This window comes from Salvelinus alpinus, chromosome 16, assembly GCF_045679555.1.
Source record: "Salvelinus alpinus chromosome 16, SLU_Salpinus.1, whole genome shotgun sequence".
In the NCBI taxonomy this organism is placed as follows: Eukaryota; Metazoa; Chordata; class Actinopteri; order Salmoniformes; family Salmonidae; genus Salvelinus; species Salvelinus alpinus.
In genome coordinates this window covers 48,777,650-48,800,243 of record NC_092101.1, presented here as the reverse complement: position 1 = coordinate 48,800,243, position 22,594 = coordinate 48,777,650, and the positions used below count along the sequence as shown (strand labels likewise).

Here is a 22,594-nt window from a genome sequence, read left to right as displayed (position 1 = left end):
TGTCAGAATAATAGTTGATTTATTTCAGCTTTTATTTCTTTAATCACATTTCCAGTGGGTCAGAAGTTTACATACACTCAATTAGTATTTGGTAGCACTGCGTTTTTACTTGGGTCAAACGTTTCGGGTAGCCTTCCACAAGCTTCCACAATAATTTGGGTGAATTTTGGCCCATTTCTCCTGACAGAGCTGGTGTGACTGAGTCAGGTTTGTAGGCCTCCTTTGCGCACACGCTTTTTCAGTTCTGCCCACAAGTTTTCTATAGGATTGAGGTCAGGGCTTTGTGATGGACACTCCAATACCTTGACTTTGTTGTCCTTAAGCCATATTGCCACAACTTTGGAAGTTTGCTTAGGGTCGTTGTCCATTTGGAAGACCTATTTGCAACCAAGCTTTAACCTCCTGACTGATGTCTTGAGATGTTGCTTCAATATATCCACATTTTCTTATCCCATGATGCCATCTATTTTGTGAAGTGCACCAGTCCCTCCTGCAGCAAAGCACCCCCACAACATGATGCTGCCACCCCAGTGCTTCACGGTTGGGATGGTGTTCTTCTTGCAAGCCTCTCCCTTTTGCCTCCAAACATAACGATGGTCATTATGGCCAAACAGTTCTATTTTTGTTTCATCAGACCAGAGAACATTTCTCCAAAAAGTACAATCTTTGTCCCCATGTGCAGTTGCAAACCGTAGTCTGGCTTTTTTATGGCATTTTTGGAGCAGTGGCTTCTTCCTTGCTGAGCGGCCTTTCAGGTTATGTCGATATAGGACTTGTTTTACTGTGGATATAGATACTTTTGTACCTGTTTCCTCCAGCATCTTCAAGGTCCTTTGCTGTTGTTCTGGGATTGATTTGCACTTTTCGCAGAAAAGTACATTCATCTCTAGGAGACAGAATGTGTCTCCTTCCTGAGTGGTTTGACGGCTGCGTGGTCCCATGGTGTTTATACTTGCATACTATTGTTTGTACATGTGGTACCTTCAGGCATTTTGAAATTGCTCCTAAGGATGAACCAGACTTGTGGAGGTTTACAATTTTTTTCCTGAGGTCTTGGCTGATTTCTTTTGATTTTCCCATGATGTCAAGCAAAGAGGCACTGAGTTTGAAGGTAGGCCTTGAAATACATCCACAGGTACACCTCCAATTGACTCAAATGATGTCAATTAGCCTATCAGAAGCTTCTAAAGCCATGACATAATTTTCTGGAATTTTCCAAGCTGTTTAAAGGCACAGTCAACTTAGTGTATGTAAACTTCTGACCCACTGGAACAGTGAAATAATCTGTCTGTAAACAATTTTTGGAAAAATTACTTGTGTCATGCACAATGTAGATGTCCTAACCGACTTGCCAAAACTATAGTTTGTTAACAGGAAATTTGTGGAGTGGTTGAAAAACGAGTTTTAATTACTCCAACCTAAGTGTATGTAAACTTCAACTGAACATGTAGGTAGAGTTAATTAAAGTGACTATGCATAGATGACAACAGAGTTGCAGAGGGGTGGGGCAATGCAAATAGTCTGGGTAGCCATTTGACTCAATGTTCAGGAGTCTTATGGCTTGGGGGTAGAAGCTGTTTAGAAGCCTCTTGGACCCAGACTTGGCGCTCTGGTACCGCTGGCCGTGGGGTAGCAAAGAGAACAGTCTATAACTAGGGTGGCTGGAGTCCTCTGACACCGCCTGGTATAGAGGTCCTGGTTGGCAGAAAGCTTGGCCCCAGTAATGGGCCATTCGCACTACCCTCTGTAGTGCCTTGCGGTCAAAGGCCGAGCTGTTGCCATACCAGGCAGTGATGCAACCAGGCAGGATGCTCTCGATGGTGCAGCTGTAGAACCTTTTGAGTATCTGAGGACCCATACCAAATCTTTTCAGTCCCCTGAGGTGGAATGGGTTTTGTCGTGCCCGCTTCACGACTGTCATAGTGTGCTTGGACCATGTTAGTTTGTTGATGTGGACACCAAGGAATTTGAAGCTCTCAACCTGCTCCACTGCAGCCTCGTCGAATGAGAATGGAGGCGTGCTCGGTCTTCTCTTTCCTGTAGTCCACAATCATCTCCTTTGTCTTGATCACGTTGAGGGAGAGTTTGTTGTCCTGGCACCACACGGCCAGGTCTCTGACCACCTCCCTATAGGCTGTCTCGTTGTTGTCGGTGATCAGGCCTACCACTGTTGTGTCATCTGCAAATTTAATGATGGTGTTGGAGTCGTGCCTGGCCGTGTAGTCATGAGTGAACAGGGAGTACAGGAGAAACACAACTGTGACGAGTTTATGCAAATATTAGCCTTAGACTGTTACTGTGTGAAATCACCTCTCCAGTCAGCCTATTGTGTGTATTGACATTCATATTGTACAGCTTTACCTAAGGATTGGGGATCAATGAAATGGGATAACAAGTAAGAACTGTCTTATAAATTAAGGTTATTTTAGATGACACCTCGCTATATAGTTAGTTAGTGAACTATAGCTAACTAGTTAAGTTCATATTTATATCCAAAAACCTCAGTTTACATTTGGCTTTGCCTCCAAAACATCCCGTGAATTTGCACAGCCACATCAATTTACAGAAATACTCATAATAAACATTGATAAAAGATACAAGTGTTATTCACAGATTTAAAGATATACTTCTCCTTAATGTAACCGCTGTGTCAGATGTAAAAAAAATTAAAATAAAAAAAAATTTACGGAAAAAGCAATAATCTGAGTACGGCGCTCAGAGACCAACACAACCCCAAAAGATATCCGCCATGTTGGAGTCAACAAAAGTCAGAAATAGCATTATAAATATTCACTTACCTTTTTGATGATCTTCATCAGAATGCACTCCCAGGAATCCCAGTTCCACAATAAATGTTTGATTTGTTCCATAAAGTCCATAATTTGTCCAAATAACTCCTTGTGTACTGAACGCGCGAACCAAAATCTAAACTCACGACGCGCGGGCAGGACCAGGCAAAAGTTCAGACAAAGTCATATTACAGTTCGTAGAAACATGCCAAACGAAGTATAGAATCAATCTTTAGGATGTTTTTAACACAAATCTTCAATAATGTTCCAACCGGAGAATTCCTTTGTCTTCAGAAATGCAATGGAACGCAAGCTACCTCATGTGAATGCGCGTGACCAGCTCGTGGCACTCTGCCAGACCTCTGACTCAATCCCCTCTCATTCCCCCCTTGTTTATAGTAGAAGCATCAAACAAGGTTCTAAAGACTGTTGACATCTAGTGGAAGCCTTAGGAAGTGCAAAATGACCCCATAGACACTGTGTATTCGATAGGCCAAGAGTTGAAAAACTACAAACCTCAGATTTCCCACTTCCTGGTTGGATTTTTCTCAGGTTTTTGCCTGCCATATGAGTTCTGTTATACTCAGACATTCAAACAGTTTTAGAAACTTCAGAATGTTTTCTATCCAAATCTACTAATAATATACATATATTAGCAACTGGGACTGAGTAGCAGGCAGTTTACTCTGGGCACGCTTTTCATCCAAACGTGAAAATGCTGCCCCCTAGCCATAAGAAGTTTTAAGAACAAATTATTATTTACAATAACGGCTTACTCCGGCCAAACACGGACAACTGTGCGACGCCCTATGGGACTCCCAATCACGGCCGGATGTGACACAGCCTGGTTTCGAACCAGGGACTGTAGGGATGCCTCTTGCACTGATATGCAGTGCCTTAGACCGCTGCGTGTGTGTGTTAACTATTTAAGTGTAATAGAATGCTTAAAATGCCGCTAAAATTGTAAATATCGGCATCATTTTTGGGGGGGGGGGGCAAGGAAAATATTGGATATCGGTATCGGCCAAAAATGTAATATCTGTGCATCACTAGAAGTGATGAAGATCAGCGTATAGCAACACACAGCCGTTGGTCATGTGGATGCTATTCACTGCAGCGCCAATTAGGGTCCATGCCAATCCCATTTCAATTCAGTCCATTTAGGAATTAGGAAGTCATCTGACTAAAATGTACATTTTTGGTTCCTGAATTGTAACCTGACCCCAACCCTGCCAAGTGGGGAAAGAAAATTCACTGCTAAAAGTGAACATTGATGGTTGTCGATTTTGATATACACTGCTCAAAAAAATAAAGGGAACACTTAAACAACACAATGTAACTCCAAGTCAATCACACTTCTGTGAAATCAAACTGTCCACTTAGGAAGCAACACTGATTGACAATAAATTAAGGGAACCTTAATTTCTGACCGTTTGAGCAGACACATGCACATTTGTGGCCTGCTGGAGGTCATTTTGCAGGGCTCTGGCAGTGCTCCTCCTGCTCAAAGGCGGAGATAGCGGTCCTGCTGCTGGGTTGTTGCCCTCCTACGGCCTCCTCCACGTCTCCTGATGTACTGGCCTGTCTCCTGGTAGCGCCTCCATGCTCTGGACACTACGCTGACAGACACAGCAAACCTTCTTGCCACAGCTCGCATTGATGTGCCATCCTGGATGAGCTGCACTACCTGAGCCACTTGTGTGGGTTGTAGACTCCGTCTCGTGCTACCACTAGTGAGAGCACCGCCAGCATTCAAAAGTGACCAAAACATCAGCCAGGAAGCATAGGAACTGAGAAGTGGTCTGTGGTCACCACCTGCAGAATCACTCCTTTATTGGGGGTGTCTGGCTAATTGCCTATAATTTCCACCTTTTGTCTATTCCATTTGCACAACAGCATGTGAAATTTATTGTCAATCAGTGTTACTTCCTAAGTGGACAGTTTGATTTCACAGAAGTGTGATTGACTTGGAGTTACATTGTGTTGTTTAAGTGTTCCCTTTATTTTTTTGAGCAGTGTAGTTGTGATCTGTAAGACAGGTGTGAAAGTGATTCTTACCAGCATCACTCATCACCAACCAAAAGGGCTGGTTGGGGTCATTCCAGTCAATTTAACAAAGTGCACAGTGTAATTCCTCAATGGGCTGAATTGAGATGGAATTGACCCCAACTCTTCCAACAAGCGGGGAAAGTCACTGGTTATTAAACTGATTTAGAGTATTTGGAAGACTGGTGAAAGTGTTTTGTTTTGAAGCATCACTCTGATTTGATTTATTTGTATTGTTCCAGGGAGACGCCAGGGGTCTGGGTGAGAACCTGGACCTGTCAGACACCGTGGTGCAGCAGAGGCTAGAGGAGCTCAAGGACCACATCAAGAGGGAGATCAGGAAGGAGTTGAAGATTAAGGAAGGAGCTGAGAACCTGAAGAAGGTCACCACGGACAAGAAGAGCCTGACCTACGTTGACAACCAGCTGAAGAAGAGCAACAAGAAGCTGGAGGAGCTGCACCAGGAGCTTCAGGAGCTCAATGCTCACATCGTGGTCAAGGACCCAGAGATCCTGCTAGGTATAGAACCCTTACCCATAACCCAGAGGAACTATTAGGAGCTCAACGCTCACATCGTGGTCAAGGACCCAGAGATCTTGCTAGGTATAGAACCCTTACCCATAACCCAGAGGAACTATTAGGAGCTCAACGCTCACATCGTGGTCAAGGATCCAGAGATCCTGCTAGGTATAGAACCCTTACCCATAAACCAGAGGTACTATTAGTAATGGTGAAATGAACACATAGCTGTTATACACCATGTTTGGGAAAGTGGATGAGGTGAGAGTTTAAGGGCCAAGTCTCCCGGATAACTGACTTGCCTAGTTAGATATAGTAAATACAATTAATCCATCCACTTAGCTAACTAACAAGTAACGAAATAGATGGGAGAAAGCGGGAGAGTAATAGCACATCTTAGACAGTTATTAAGATATCTGGCATTTAGCAGTGAAATGCATACAAGTGGAGCTTCGTCACCTCGTATGAGCCGCACAACAAAGACTCTCGTGTGTGTGTGTGTGTGTGTGTGTGTGTGTGTGTGTGTGTGTGTGTGTGTGTGTGTGTGTGTGTGTGTGTGTGTGTGTGTGTGTGTTATGGACTCACCGGCTCCCGTTGTGCTATTTACAAATCAACACTTGACTGTCTCTACTACAGTAACCTTCATAATATATAAAATAATGTGACAGGTGAAATTAATAACACTATCTGCTTCATCCCCTGACTGCAGGTATTAACTTAAAAAGTATCTACAGATATTCAGATTTAATTGAAAAACTTGAAAGAAAATGTTTTGACGGTATATGAAAACCATCCCGTGGCTATTTCCAAATACTCCGGCATACAGCCTTCTCTCTCGTGCTCTGTCAGCCCCATGTCTCACGCTCTCTCTCAGCCCCGTGCCTCTCAGCCCTGTGATTAGCATGCAGCAGCAACATACAGGAACCCAGGCATTGTTTTATTCACATTCTTTACATTCATATTCAGCAGCTAATGAATGAAGGGAGGAAGGGGCTGAGGCTTTCTGCTGGGTCTAGGTAGGAAGGCAGGCAGTCAGTCAGTCTTCTGCTGGGTCTGTTAACCTCTAACGAGCCTCTACCCCGGGTCCGGGATCACCCCCCATCCCCCCACACACTGATTAGCATAGCTAGCATAGCTTCACAAGTAGATAGTAGCATCTAAATATCATTAAATCACAAGTCCAAGACACCAGATGAAAGATACAGATCTTGTGAATAAAGCCACCATTTCAGATTTTAAAATGTTTTACAGGGAAGACAAAATATGTAAATCTATTAGCTAAACACGTTAGCAAAATACACCACTTTTCTAACTCCATCAGTTTCTTACTACTTCAGGTGCTATCACCAATTCGGCTAAACTAAGATATTGATAGCCACTAACCAAGAAAAAACCTCTTCAGATGACAGTCTGATAACATATTTATGGTATAGGATAGGTTTTGTTAGAAAAAAGTGCATATTTCAGGTAGAAATCACAGTTTACAATTGCACCGACCATCACAAGACGACTAGAATTACTATAGAGAGCAACGTGTATGACCAATTTACTCTTAATAAAACATTTCATAAGAATAGACAAAGCATAGCAATGGAAAGACCCAGATCTTGTGATTCCAGACAATATTTCAGATTTTCTAAGCGTTTTACAGCGAAAACACAATAAATCGATAAGTTAGCATACCACATGTGAAAACGTTACCAGAGCATCGATTCCAGCCAAAGAGCTCTATAACGTAATCACCGCCAAAATATATTAATTTTTTCACTAACCTTCTCAGAATTCTTCCGATGACACTCCTGTAACATCATTTTACAACATACATATACAGTTTGTTCGAAAATGTGCATATTTAGCCATACAAAACCGTGGTTATACAATGAAAATAGTAGCAACTCAAGCATCAAAATGAGGGACGTCAGCTTTCAGAGTGATCTAGTTTAATCGAAAGCTAATCATATACTTGACTAAAAAATACAGGGTTGACAGGAATCGAAAGACAAATTAGTTCTTAATGCAACCGCTGACTTACATTTTTAAAATGATCCTTACTTTTCAATACAGGGTTCGCCAAGTGACGCGATAACAAACAAAATGGCGAAATATGCGTTTAAAATATTTCGACAGAACAACGATTTATCATATTAAATATTGCTTACTTTGAGCTGTTCTTCCATCAGATTATTGGGCAATGTATCCTTTCTATGTTGTAATCTTCTTTTGGTCGATAGATGTCCTCTGTCCTTCGAAATATCCACTAACGATCGAACGGGACCCCAAAACGTGTCCAAAGTTTCAGAGTGCACAACAAAGAAATTCCTCAAAATCGCACTAAACGGATATAAATTGCTATAAAACGGTTCAAATTAACTACATTATGATGTTTTTAACAACTATAACGACTAAAAACATGACCGGAGAAATATTACTCTCTAAACAACGATTTGGAAGGAGGCAGGTCTGATGCCCATCTTGCGCACGACGCATGCAGGAAGAGAGCGGTACTTCTACGTTTTCTTGTTTTATAGTGGCTGTGATTGTGCAATAGACTCCATTCAAAACGTGATGACGTACAGACACCCAGAGGAAGACGTAGGCAGTGTCGGTTTCTTCATAGCATTCACTGTCGCCTTAAAAACAGACTCCAGATCAGGGGTAAAAATTTATGAAATCTGACCCCTGTCATGAAAAGTGCTGTAGATATTGTTCTGTACCACTCAGAGACAAAATTCCAACGGCTATAGAAACTAGAAAGTGTTTTCTATCCAATAATAACAATAATATGCATATTGTACGATCAAGAATTTAGCACGAGGCAGTTTAATTTGGAGACCCAAATATGCTAATGCGGAACAGCACCCCCTATAGTTCCAAGAAGTTAATAAATTAATGAAGGAAGGAAGGGAGGAAGGAAGGGAGGAAGGGGCTGAGGCTTTCTGCTGGGTCTGTTAATAAATAAATGAAGGAATGAATGAAGGAAGGAAGGAAGGGAGGAAGGGGCTGAGGCTTTCTGCTGGGTCTGTTAATAAATGAATGAAGGAAGGAAGGGAGGAAGGGGCTGAGGCCTGGAAGGAAGGAAGGAAGGAAGGAACTGAGGCTTTCTGCTGGGTCTGTTAATAAATGAGGATGTGAACATTGTTGCTCTGGAATTATTCAGGATTACTAGACAGAGAAGAGATGCATTGTTCTACCCACTGGGCTCTGCTAGTCTGTGTGGGTTTGATTGCTGCAAGGTTACTGTAGACTAGTGTATTCTTGCATCACCTGGTTGTTAAAATACCAGAAAAGCAGTCAGAGTCATTATTAGGATCCACATTAGTTGTTGCAAAAGCAGCAGCTACTCTTCCTGGGGTCCACACAGAACCTGAAACATAATACAGAACAGTAATAGACAAGAACAGAACTAAATCAATTAAAACCATTTTTTTGATAATTAATACAATTTCTTTATTTTAAAGGCACATATCAATACATACACACAAACTATCTGTATGAGTGAGTGCACATGAGCTCTGTGTTTTAGAGGAAGTGGACGGGTCTGAGTAGGACATCAGGAAGAATGAGCTCTGTGTTTTAGAGGAAGTGGACGGGTCTGAGGAGTACATCAGGAAGAATGAGCTCTGTGTTTTAGAGGAAGTGGACGGGTCTGAGGAGTACATCAGGAAGAATGAGCTCTGTGTTTTAGAGGAAGTGGGTCTTAGGAGTACATCAGGAAGAATGAGCTCTGTGTTTTAGAGGAAGTGGACGGGTCTGAGTAGGACATCAGGAAGAATGAGCTCTGTGTTTTAGAGGAAGTGGACGTGTCTGAGGAGTACATCAGGAAGAATGAGCTCTGTGTTTTAGAGGAAGTGGACGTGTCTGAGGAGTACATCAGGAAGAAGAGCTATGGGGCTATATGTCCAGACCCCCTCTTCCAGAGAACAAGGGTCTTTATGACAGGAAGAAGGGTCCCAAATCAAGTAGTGTAGTCTCCACCAGACTATAGCCATCCTGTTAGTGAAATGGATGAGACTGAAAAGGGGGTGAGGAGTACATCAGGGCAGCATGAACAGGGGGAAACATTTTTCCAGAGTGAAGGGAGATTCGGACATGAAGAAGGTTCTCAAGTAGGTCTAGACTATTCAGCCATGTTTCAATATGCTCGCTAGGGAACTACGTCTGTCTGTCTGGAAACCCTTCTCTCCATGTTCCATGAGCCATTAAAGCTGCAGTGTGTCGCCTCTGTTCATGAGACAGACTGCCCTTCACACAGCCTCTGAGTGAGTCCCAAAGGAAACAGACTGCCCTTCACACAGCCTCTGTGTGAGTCCCAAATGGGCCCCTATTTCCTATATAGTGCACTACTTTTCACCAGGGCCCATAGAGCTCTGTTCAAATAAGGGAATCGGGTGCCATTTGGTATGCAAACTCTGACACACTCTCTCTGCAAGCCTAGCTGCTAGTTGTAAATCTATTTACCCTCTGACACACTCACTCTGCAAGCCTAGCTGCTAGTTGTAAATCTATTTACCTCTGACACACTCACTCTGCAAGCCTAGCTGCTAGTTGTAAATCTATTTACCCTCTGACACGCTCACTCTTGTTTTCTGTGAGCCCTTTTATATATGATGTCTTATCAAACCTCAGTCATCTGTGTAGGCTTACAGGTACAATATGTTGTACACTATATGGTTACTGTATTGACCTCCCCCAAGTTGAACCTGGACCATCTCTATGCTGTTGATGAAGCACCGTAGGACAGGTAACGGCCAAAGTGATAAAAACACGTGAGGAAATGAGGGATACAAAGTATAATGAAAGCAGGTGCTTCCACATAGGTGTGGTACCTGAGTTAATTAAGCAATTAACGTCCCATTATGCTTAAGGTATAAAAATACCCAGTTGCCCCATTTTGTTTTGGCTACCATGGCTAGAAGAAGAGATCTCGGTGACATTGAAAGAGGGATCTGAACGGAGCATTAGGGGGTTAAAGGGTGTGTGTGTGTCAGTCTCCAGATTCCAACCTGTCCCATTGGGCTCAGACGCCAGTTCATCGTCTAGTTTTGATTTTGCATTTGGTTGAGTTGTTAACAATTGTGAAATCAATCAAAAATGTCACCCTGTCATTGGATTTAAGTTCAAAGTTTTGGTGAAAAAAAAAAAAAGATTTTACTTTTTACGTTGACTTTTTTGTCAAATCCAATCAGTTTTCCATGTTGATTCAATGTCGGTCACATTATAATTTTCGGGTTGAAATGACGTAGAAACAACGTTGTGTTCAACCAGTTTTTGCCCGGCGGGATGGGAGATTCTGGACAGCGTTTTCCACCACCATTCTTCTCGTGGAAGAGTTCCAGACTCTTGTGTTTAGATTTCAGGGAGGTCTTTTTGAAGATATGGAGAATAGTTACTGTACATGTCTTGCTTAGTTAAGACTGATTGTACCACACAGTCTGAACAAGCAGACTGTCTTCCTAAGACATGGAGAGTATTGTACAAACATTGTATTCTTGTAATTCCTTGTGAAAGGTACAGTAGGCCTATATGTTGAGTTAAATAGACAGGACAGTAGATCATTCATGATAGAAAGTGGCCTCCAGTCTCCTGTACGACCTAGTATGAATTTCTGGAGTCTGGAATGGCTTGAGTACAGTAGTACTCTTTTGTGATCGATGTTGTAACGCAAGGGGAAACACCTAAACAGTGATGAAGTCATGTAACTCCCTTCTCCTCCTGTACATCACAGGGGCTTTTCATAGGGTCTTTTTTTATTATGGGAAATAAACGACTTTGATTCAGTATGCCATGGGGGGGTATAAGGTTATATGGAAGACGGTGATAATTGTCCGATTTTGTCAAATATGACTTGGAAGTCACTTGAGGATCCAAAAGGGGGAAATGTTTCTCCATGTGACCCAGGGTGGTTGTTCTCTGCAGTCTGTTACATGGCCTTGGCTGTGTACGCTAACGTGGTGTGGGGCCCCACTTTTTCACCTGGGAGTCAGTCTCACTGAATACTGTTCTCTGCAGTCTGTTCCATGGCCTGGCTGTGTACGCTAACGTACTGTTGTGGTGTGGGGCCCCACTTTTTCACCTGGGAGTCAGTCTCACTGAAACCTGTTCTCTGCAGTCTGTTCCATGGCCTGGCTGTGTACGCTAACGTACTGTTGTGGTGTGGGGCCCCACTCTTTCACCTGGGAGTCAGTCTCACTGAAACCTGCTCTGTCTGTCAGTGAAACTCAGCTTGTCTGTACAAGCCTTAACAATGTCACATTGATACAATCTGACAGCTACCAATATTGCTCAACAGCCTCTAAATAGAAAAAGATGTCTGGGAAAAATCCTGTCTTTACCAAAAAAACAGCTCAATTTGATTTATTCATTTAGGCCTATATTACTATGTGATTATTTTTTACAGTATTTACAGTATCAACATGGACTGCGCCGGGTACAATTCAGTACATTTTCAAATAAGCTCACTGACCATTACATTGGCTATCAAGATAAAATGTAACCTTTTTTTATTTAACTAGGCAAGTCAGTTAAGAACAAATTCTTATTTTACAATGACTGCCTACCCCGACCAAACACTCCCGTAACCCGGACGACGCTGGGCCAAATGTGCGCCGCCCTATGGGACTCCCGATCACGGCCAGTTGTGATACAGCCCGGGTCTGTAGTGACGCCTCTAGCACTGAGATGCAGTGCCTTAGACCGCTGTGATACAGCCCGGGATCAAACCAATGTCTGTAGTGACGCCTCTAGCACTGAGATGCAGTGCCTTAGACCGCTGTGCCACTCAGGAGTCCACTCTGCTTCCTTTTGCATTATTACATTGTCTGATTTCATCCCTGTTTTTATTTTATTTTGTAGTTTGACTGTTCTCTCATATCTGTTCTGTTATTGTAGTTCCTGGCTGCCCTCTGACCCCAGACACCCCCAGCAGTGAGTCCAGAATGTGCAGTAGCAGACTGGGGGCTCTGAAGAAACAGAACGACATTGAGCTCAAATGCAAACAAGGAGCTGAGAATATGATTCAGATGTATTCCAATGGATCCTCCAAGGTAGCGTATGATGGGGGGAGGGAGGGGGAGGAGTATGGGGAGGGCGGCGGTATGGGGGGGGGGGGTAATGGCTACCCTCAAAAACTATTAGATTTGAGTTGAGCTGGAATGTCCCCAATGCTTTTAACCTCATTTGAAAGACCATGTACACAGCCGTACAAAGTCGCTGTTATTGAATATGTTACTCGAAGTTGAAATGCTAAGAATGTTTAATTTGATCTTTTTTTAAGAGTGAATAAGTTGTTTCCAAAAGAAATCAAAACAGATGGTGAAAACAAAATGGTGAAAACACTGAGCCAAAGAAATAGCCCATTTTTTTTAACATGCTTATGTTTACATGTATCCCCCCCCCCCCCCCACCCCCACCCCTTAACTGTAATAGGATAAGAAGCTGCTTGCCACCGCTCAGCAGATGCTGCAGGACAGCAAGACCAAGATGGAGTTTATCAGGATGCAGATCCTCAAAGCCAGCCAGACTGGTGAGACCAACTACGGCAATAACCACGGTATGAACCCACTATAACCTTAGGAACACATCTCTCACCACGTGCGCTGTGTTTGTCTGTTGGAGGGCTTTTCCCTCTGCTATATAAAGTATATGTGGGGAATTAGGCTTTTTGGACTTTGTGCGTCCTTTTTTAAAAAATGTTGTATGATTTGGTTTTACACGTAAACAAACTCCCTGTATAGATATGTTCAAATATTTTCTGGGTTATGAAAAGGTGATTGTTATGATATTTCTGGTCCCCAGTCTCAGTGATAATGAAAGATGTCTGGTCCCCAGTCTCAGTGATAATGAGATATTTCGGGTCCCCAGTCTCAGTGATAATGAGATATTTCGGGTCCCCGGTCTCAGTGATAATGAGATATTTCGGGTCCCTAGTCTCAGTGATAATGAGATATTTCTGGTCCCCAGTCTCAGTGATAATGATGAGATATTTCTGGTCCCCGGTCTCTGTGATAATGATGAGATATTTCGGGTCCCCGGTCTCTGTGATAATGATGAGATATTTCGGGTCCCCGGTCTCTGTGATAATGATGAGATATTTCGGGTCTCAGTGATAATGATAAGATATTTCTGGTCCCCGGTCTCTGTGATAATGATGATACATTTCTGGTCCCCAGTCTCTGTGATAATGATGATACATTTCTGGTCCCCAGTCTCTGTGTCCAAGCCCATCATCAGTCCTCTGGACCTGAGACTAGAGGAGTTGCGACATCACTCCAGGATAGAACATGCTGTAGCTGATGGAGCCCAGAACGTCATGATCTTGCTGAGCTCTTCTGGGAAAGTTACGGAGAAGAAGGCCCACTCTGAGGTGAGACTATGGATTTATACCTAGGGTTGCAAAGTTCTGGTTACTTTACCTAAAATTCCTAGTTCTTTTTCCAGAAATCCTGGCTGGAAGATTCCCAGAAAAAGTAGGGAATAAGCAGGAGATCTGGAAATCTCTAGGCAGGTTTTTTTGGCTGGATGAAGGAGTGTGAAGTAGACTATCTTACATATTCTTTTCAGATCATGGAAATTCTGTGAATGACGGTGAAGGTAAATGTCAAATCTTATAAGAGAGTCTAGCCAGGTTACCGTAATACATCGGTGTGGAATCCACAGTATACCGTTCCTCACCCAGGTGTTCCATAGTGTTAGCCCCTGAATATGTTCTGAAAGCTTGCACTGAACTGAAGTTCTCAGCTGTGTCCTGTCTTATGGTCCTGTCTTATGGTCCTGTCTTATGGTCCTGTCTTATGGTCCTGTCTTATGGTCCTGTCTTATGGTCCTGTCTTATGGTCCTGTCTTATGGTTCTGTCTTGTAGTATGTTTAAACATTTTAATATTGGTCTCTTTTTTTTTTTTTTTTTTTTTTCAGGCTCAAGCCCGGTTCAATGAGTCCAATCAGAAGTTGGACCTGCTGAAGTTATCTCTGGAGCAGCGGCTGAGTGAGCTGCCTAAGAACCATCCTAAGAGCGTTCTCATCATGGAGGAGCTAGCCATGATGGTGTCCCCTCCACAAAGCCCACGCCATAGTGTTATGTCTACATACAACCAGTACAGCACGGTCACCAAGCCTGCTGCACTCACAGGTAAGTCTCTCCTTTTTAGAACCAACAACTCCGTGTTGTCTGTATCGTTACGGGATACCCTAGATTTCAAAACACAGCAGCCTGCTCTTTAAGTTCAAAGCTCTGAAGCGTTCCTTAAGGTTAACAGAGATGACACGGCATAACACAGCCACCCTCATCCCAAACACACGTGCACATTGTACTGTAAATAGAATAAACCGCTGGTAGACGATGATAAACTTCAGATTGAGGCAGTATGTAATGCCTCACCCACTCGGGTCAGACTGGAGCAACATTCTACGTTTACAATAACAACGTGTAAGTCCATAGTGCAGTGGCAGTATGTATCAAGGAGGACTGCTGATTTAAGATCAGTTTTGCCTTCTAGATCACAATGAATCATATTTACATGAACAGGAGGGACCTGATCCTAGACCAGCACCCTTCGTCTTTCTGAGCGTTTTTACCTGCTTGTCTTCCAGGAACGTTGGAGGTGCGTCTGATGGGTTGTCAGGATCTGCTGGAGGAGGTCCCGGGTCGCTGTAAGGTCCCCTCAGCCTCCCACCCCGGCTGGAGCCCCAGTGATCAGCGGTCCTCCTTCATGTCCAGAAGCAACAAGAACAAAGGAGCCAGCTCACGCAACCTGTCCAAGACCGACGACCTGTCCAGTTGAGTGTTGCTCTAGTGACTCACACCCCAATGTGTCTCTGATGTTTTGAAGCTGCTCAGAGACGTTGCTCTGACTTAAATGCCTTTTGTATCTAGCTGTGAAATATTGCTCAGTGGTCTGCCTGCTGTTTTGAAACAGAGTGGTGAAAATCAGGGTTGGTGTTCAAATGTTTTTGCACAGAAAATCAAAACCAATCGTTTTCTTAAAGCAAAGTGTCTTAAAGTACAGACACTTGGACAAGTACTCCCTGTTTTCAGTCCGTTTCGTGCCTACTGAACATTACCCTGGGTCCAGATTGTATAAATGTATTCTCTCTCTCCAGATGAGATCAGTGCTGTGCTGAAGTTGGACAACACTGAGGCGGGACAGACCAGCTGGAAACCAGTCAGCAACCAGTCCTGGGACCAGAAGTTTACATTGGAACTAGACAGGGTAATCTAGACTACACACTACTTCACTATATATCCACGGTGGAACTAGACAGGGTAATCTAGACTACACACTACTTCACTATATATCCACGGTGGAACTAGACAGGGTAATCTAGACTACACACTACTTCACTATATATCCACGGTGGGACTAGACAGGGTAATCTAGACTACACTATATATCCACTGTGGGACTAGACAGGGTAATCTAGACTACACACTACTACACTATATATCCACGGTGGAACTAGACAGGGTAATCTAGACTACACACTACTTCACTGTTGGAACTAGACAGGGTAATCTAGACTCCACACTACTTCACTATATATCCACGGTGGAACTAGACAGGGTAATCTAGACTCCACACTACTACACTATATATCCACGGTGGAACTAGACAGGGTAATCTAGACTACACACTACTTCACTGTTGGAACTAGACAGGGTAATCTAGACTCCACACTACTTCACTATATATCCACGGTGGAACTAGACAGGGTAATCTAGACTACACACTACTTCACTGTTGGAACTAGACAGGGTAATCTAGACTCCACACTACTTCACTATATATCCACTGTTGGAACTAGACAGGGTAATCTAGACTACACACTACTACACTATATATCCACTGTGGAACTAGACAGGGTAATCTAGACTCCACACTACTACACTATATATCCACGGTGGAACTAGACAGGGTAATCTAGACTACACACTACTTCACTATATATCCACGGTGGGACTAGACAGGGTAATCTAGACTACACACTACTACACTATATATCCACTGTGGGACTAGACAGGGTAATCTAGACTACACACTACTTCACTATATATCCACTGTGGAACTAGACAGGGTAATCTAGACTACACACTACTAGACTATATATCCACTGTGGAACTAGACAGGGTAATCTAGACTACACACTACTTCACTATATATCCACGGTGGGACTAGACAGGGTAATCTAGACTACACTATATATCCACTGTGGAACTAGACAGGGTAATCTAGACTCCACACTACTTCACTATATATCCACTGTGGGACTAGACAGGGTAATCTAGACTACACACTACTTCACTATATATCCACTGTGGAACTAGACAGGGTAATCTAGACTCCACACTACTTCACTATATATCCACTGTGGGACTAGACAGGGTAATCTAGACTACACACTACTACACTATATATCCACGGTGGGACTAGACAGGGTAATCTAGACTACACACTACTTCACTATATATCCACGGTGGAACTAGACAGGGTAATCTAGACTACACACTACTTCACTATATATCCACGGTGGGACTAGACAGGGTAATCTAGACTACACACTACTTCACTATATATCCACGGTGGAACTAGACAGGGTAATCTAGACTACACACTACTTCACTATATATCCACGGTGGAACTAGACAGGGTAATCTAGACTACACACGACTTCACTATATATCCACGGTGGGACTAGACAGGGTAATCTAGACTACACACTACTCCACTATATATCCACGGTGGGACTAGACAGGGTAATCTAGACTACACACTACTTCACTATATATCCACGGTGGAACTAGACAGGGTAATCTAGACTACACACTACTTCACTATATATCCACGGTGGGACTAGACAGGGTAATCTAGACTACACACTACTTCACTATATATCCACGGTGGAACTAGACAGGGTAATCTAGACTACACACTACTTCACTATATATCCACGGTGGAACTAGACAGGGTAATCTAGACTACACACTACTACACTATATATCCACGGTGGGACTAGACAGGGTAATCTAGACTACACTATATATCCACGGTGGGACTAGACAGGGTAATCTAGACTACACACTACTTCACTATATATCCACGGTGGGACTAGACAGGGTAATCTAGACTACACACTACTTCACTATATATCCACGGTGGGACTAGACAGGGTAATCTAGACTACACACTACTTCACTATATATCCACTGTTGGAACTAGACAGGGTAATCTAGACTACACACTACTTCACTATATATCCACTGTGGAACTAGACAGGGTAATCTAGACTACACACTACTTCACTATATATCCACGGTGGGACTAGACAGGGTAATCTAGACTACACTATATATCCACGGTGGGACTAGACAGGGTAATCTAGACTACACACTACTTCACTATATATCCACGGTGGAACTAGACAGGGTAATCTAGACTACACTATATATCCACGGTGGGACTAGACAGGGTAATCTAGACTACACACTACTTCACTATATATCCACGGTGGGACTAGACAGGGTAATCTAGACTACACACTACTACACTATATATCCACGGTGGAACTAGACAGGGTAATCTAGACTACACACTACTTCACTGTTGGAACTAGACAGGGTAATCTAGACTCCACACTACTTCACTATATATCCACTGTGGAACTAGACAGGGTAATCTAGACTCCACACTACTTCACTATATATCCACTGTTGGAACTAGACAGGGTAATCTACTTACTCTGGGAAGGTTTTCCCTTTCCCATACAATGCTATCAGTGTCTGAAATTGCCTCAAACGACTTTTTTTTTTAAATCCAGATTTCTGTTTTGTATTTGTGTTATTGTTTCTATTTCACAACCTTCAGCAAATCACACTGATTTATTAGCACGTCGTACCCAGACAGGAAAGGTGAGAGCAGCTCTCTATTCTAGAGTTGTGTAACTCTCTAACTCTGAATGCCAGAGTACGGCTGGTACTAAGTCTGCAGTAATCTACTGCTTTCCCCCGAAGCTTCCAAAAGTCAGGCTTTTAGTGACACTGATGACTCGTGTTAGGGGACTAACTGATGACTCGTGTTAGGGGACTAACTGATGACTCGTGTTAGGGGACTAACTGGTGACTCGTGTTAGGGGACTAACTGGTGACTCGTGTTAGGGGACTAACTGGTGACTCGTGTTAGGGGACTAACTGGTGACTCGTGTTAGGGGACTAACTGGTGACTCGTGTTAGGGGACTAACTGGTGACTCGTGTTAGGGGACTAACTGGTGACTCGTGTTAGGGGACTAACTGGTGACTCGTGTTAGGGGACTAACTGGTGACTCGTGTTAGAGGGGACTAACTGGTGACTCGTGTTAGGGGACTAACTGGTGACTCGTGTTAGGGGACTAACTGGTGACTCGTGTTAGAGGGGACTAACTGGTGACTCGTGTTAGGGGACTAACTGATGACTCGTGTTAGGGGACTAACTGATGACTCGTGTTAGGGGACTAACTGGTGACTCGTGTTAGAGGGGACTAACTGGTGACTCGTGTTAGAGGGGACTAACTGGTGACTCGTGTTAGAGGGGACTAACTGGTGACTCGTGTTAGAGGGGACTAACTGGTGACTCGTGTTAGAGGGGACTAACTGGTGACTCGTGTTAGAGGGGACTAACTGGTGACTCGTGTTAGGGGACTAACTGGTGACTCGTGTTAGAGGGGACTAACTGGTGACTCGTGTTAGGGGACTAACTGGTGACTCGTGTTAGAGGGGACTAACTGGTGACTCGTGTTAGAGGGGACTAACTGGTGACTCGTGTTAGGGGACTAACTGATGACTCGTGTTAGGGGACTAACTGATGACTCGTGTTAGGGGACTAACTGATGACTCGTGTTAGGGGACTAACTGATGACTCGTGTTAGGGGACTAACTGGTGACTCGTGTTAGGGGACTAACTGGTGACTCGTGTTAGGGGACTAACTGGTGACTCGTGTTAGGGGACTAACTGGTGACTCGTGTTAGGGGACTAACTGGTGACTCGTGTTAGGGGACTAACTGGTGACTCGTGTTAGGGGACTAACTGATGACTCGTGTTAGGGGACTAACTGATGACTCGTGTTAGGGGACTAACTGGTGACTCGTGTTAGGGGACTAACTGGTGACTCGTGTTAGGGGACTAACTGATGACTCGTGTTAGGGGACTAACTGATGACTCGTGTTAGGGGACTAACTGGTGACTCGTGTTAGGGGGGACTAACTGGTGACTCGTGTTAGAGGGGACTAACTGGTGACTCGTGTTAGAGGAGACCTGGTGGGGAGATGTTACAGTATGTGTCTTCCACAGTCTCGTGAGCTGGAGATCTCAGTCTACTGGAGGGACTGGAGATCACTGTGTGCCGTGAAGTTCCTACGCCTGGAAGACTTCCTGGACAACCAACGACATGGCATGTGCCTCTACCTGGAGCCTCAGGGAAAACTGTTTGCTGAGGTACTATTATCCACTTCCCCCAACAAACACCCACATTTACCTTTTCCTGCTAAAAAACGATTTATTCAGAATCTTTTCAGAATTTACTCATAACCTTTGACCTATGTGTGTTTTCCCTCAGGTGACATTTTTCAACCCAGTTATTGAGCGGAGATCAAAACTTCAAAGGCAAAAAAAGATATTCTCCAAGCAACAAGGTCTGTAGTTTATTCTGTAAAGTCCAAGCTTTGATGTTATTGGTGTTCTTTTCAAGCGCTGTGTATCACCATTTTGTTGGATTAAGGTCTAAAAATATATATGTTTGTTGATTTTATTGATTGGATGAATGAAGCTATGGTTGCTCTGTCCCAGGTAAGACGTTCCTGCGTGCTCCTCAGATGAACATAAACGTCGCGACGTGGGGTCGCCTGGTGAGGAGAGCCATCCCCTCTGTCAACAACTCCTTCAGTCCAGCTCAGCTGCCAGACATGGGGACAGAGCTAGGTCCTGAGTCACAGTCCATCCTACACCTGCCCTCCCCTGCCTCCCCCAGGTAAACACACACACACACACCTCGTCCAACGGCCATCTATTGGTCTACCCCTGACAGATTGTTGAAGTGAACAGAAATGAAACTTAAAGTTGCATGATAGTGTCAGTTTGTCCCCTTCTGAAATGACCTCTCTCTCTCTCGCTCTCTCTCTCTCTCGCTCTCTCTCTCTCTCTCTCTCTCTCTCTCTCTCTCTCTCTCTCTCTCTCTCTCTCTCTCTCTCTCTCTCTCTCTCTCTCTCTCTCTCTCTCTCTCTCTCTCTCTCTCTCTCTTCAGTGACCTGATAGTGACCAAACTGGAGTTTGGCGAAGAGCCCCCACTTCCCCTGAAGCGCCACACTGTGGCTTCTATTGGAGAGCCCATTCTGGAGAGCAGTATCGCAGACGGAGAGAAAGTACAGGTAGCTGTGAATACAATGTATCAATTCACAAACTCTGAACGATTCATGTTGCTGTTGGTTATTTCAGTAAAGAGATGATGACCATTTAATCAGAGTTTTTCTGACTCGTTTTCATGCTGTTCTTCAGCCTTGTAAGTTGCTCTAGAGAACGTGGTCTGTAATGTAACGTAACATGCCGTGACAGTTCTGTTAAACTGTTAAAGTTGGTTTTTATTTAACTGTGATTTGGTGTGTTTTGATCTAACCGTAATTGTGATTTGGTGTATTTTGTTCCCAGGAAGCCATGTCTACATTTGACTTCCTGAATGAGAGCAGGAACAGTATGTTGAACTGTAAACTAGACGACAGTGTTGTAGAGCAGCCCAATGAGAGGTTACCTGTCCAACACACCACGGATACCAGGGAGGAGGAAGACTTCCAGTTCAGTCTCGTAGACTTTAAATGTGTGGCAGTCCTGGGCCGAGGACACTTTGGAAAGGTAAGGCCACACAGGATCTTCATGTCTTAGGAAGGCCGTAGTGATGTCACGCGCATGGCTTTTTTTTTTAAACCTTCGCCAGATCTAACCGCTCTGTTATTCAACAGGTGCTCCTGGCTGACTATGAAAGTACTGGGGAGATGTTTGCTATCAAGGCCCTGAAGAAAGGAGACATTGTATCACGTGATGAAGTAGACAGGTAGGAAGGAACGCCGACAACTTAATGACAATATACACTGAGTGTACAAAACATTAAGAACAACTTCCTATGGGGGTCTCCATAGTGGCACAGTGGTCTAAGGCCCTGCATCACAGTGCTAGCTGTGCCACTAGAGATTCTGGGTTCGAGTCCAGGCTCGAACCCACTAGCGGCCGGGTGCAGTGCACGCTGACACGGTCGCCAGGTGCAGTGTTTCCATTCCCCGTTCAAAGGCACTTAAATCTTTTGTTTTGCCTATTGCCCTCTGAATGACACACACACACACACACACACACACACACACACACACACACACACACACACACACAGTCCATGTATCAAGGCTTAACAATCCTTCTTTAACCTGTCTCCTCCCTTCATCTACACTGATTGAAGTGGATTTAACAAGTGACATCATTAAGGGATCAGAGCGTTCACCTGGATTCACCTGGTCAGTCGGTCATGGAAAGAGCAGGTGTTCCTAATGTTTTGACCACTCAATGTAACTTTGAGATGCATCTATATTGATTTATATTGTCTCTGATGCATTACAAATCCTTAGAAATGAAGAATGATCTGTGGTAAAATAACTGACCTCTGTCCTATCCTCAGCCTGATGTGTGAGAAGCGTATCTTTGAGACTGTGAACAACGTCAGACATCCCTTCCTGGTCAACCTGTTTGCGTGCTTCCAGACAAAGGAACACGTGTGCTTTGTCATGGAGTATGCGGCTGGTGGTGACCTCATGATGCACATACACACAGACGTGTTCCAAGAACCTCGGGCTGTGTGAGTAACAACTCCTTATCCCCATACTATACTGAACAAAAATATAAACACAACATGTAAAGTGTTGGTTTCATGAGCTGAAATTAAAGATCCCAGTCATTTTCCATATATACAAAAGGCTTATTTCTCTCAAATTTTGTGCACAAATATTTTGACATCCCTGTTAGTGAGCATTTCTCATTTTCCAAGAGAATCCATCCACCTGACAGGTGTGGCATATCAAGAAGCTGATTAAACAGCATGATCATTACACAGGTGCACCTTGTGCGGGGGACAATAAAAGGCCACCCTAAAATGTGCAGTTTTGTCACAACACAATGCCACAGATGTCTCAAGTTTTGAGGGACACCAGAGCTGTTGTCAGAGAATTTAATGTTAATTTCTTTA

General features: G+C 43.7%; 1 protein-coding gene across 4 annotated transcripts in view; it reads left to right on the top strand.

Moving 5' to 3' along the window:
• pkn2b (protein kinase N2b) overlaps positions 1-22,594 on the top strand; it is a 66,981-nt gene that overhangs the window by 40,255 nt on the left and 4,132 nt on the right. The window contains exons 2-15 of one of the 4 annotated variants that reach the window (XM_071346514.1): positions 5,078-5,354; positions 12,243-12,397; positions 12,780-12,903; positions 13,559-13,716; positions 14,266-14,479; positions 14,941-15,126; positions 15,451-15,560; positions 19,669-19,812; positions 19,934-20,009; positions 20,164-20,344; positions 20,618-20,741; positions 21,019-21,219; positions 21,327-21,418; positions 22,031-22,207. In XM_071346514.1, the coding sequence (XP_071202615.1) occupies positions 5,078-5,354; positions 12,243-12,397; positions 12,780-12,903; positions 13,559-13,716; positions 14,266-14,479; positions 14,941-15,126; positions 15,451-15,560; positions 19,669-19,812; positions 19,934-20,009; positions 20,164-20,344; positions 20,618-20,741; positions 21,019-21,219; positions 21,327-21,418; positions 22,031-22,207 (2,219 nt within the window). Of the gene's footprint in view, positions 1-5,077; positions 5,355-5,396; positions 5,439-5,481; positions 5,523-12,242; positions 12,398-12,779; positions 12,904-13,558; positions 13,717-14,265; positions 14,480-14,940; positions 15,127-15,450; positions 15,561-19,668; positions 19,813-19,933; positions 20,010-20,163; positions 20,345-20,617; positions 20,742-21,018; positions 21,220-21,326; positions 21,419-22,030; positions 22,208-22,594 lie in introns of those variants that run through there. The other 3 variants (XM_071346515.1, XM_071346516.1, XM_071346517.1) reach the window with 3 other exon arrangements.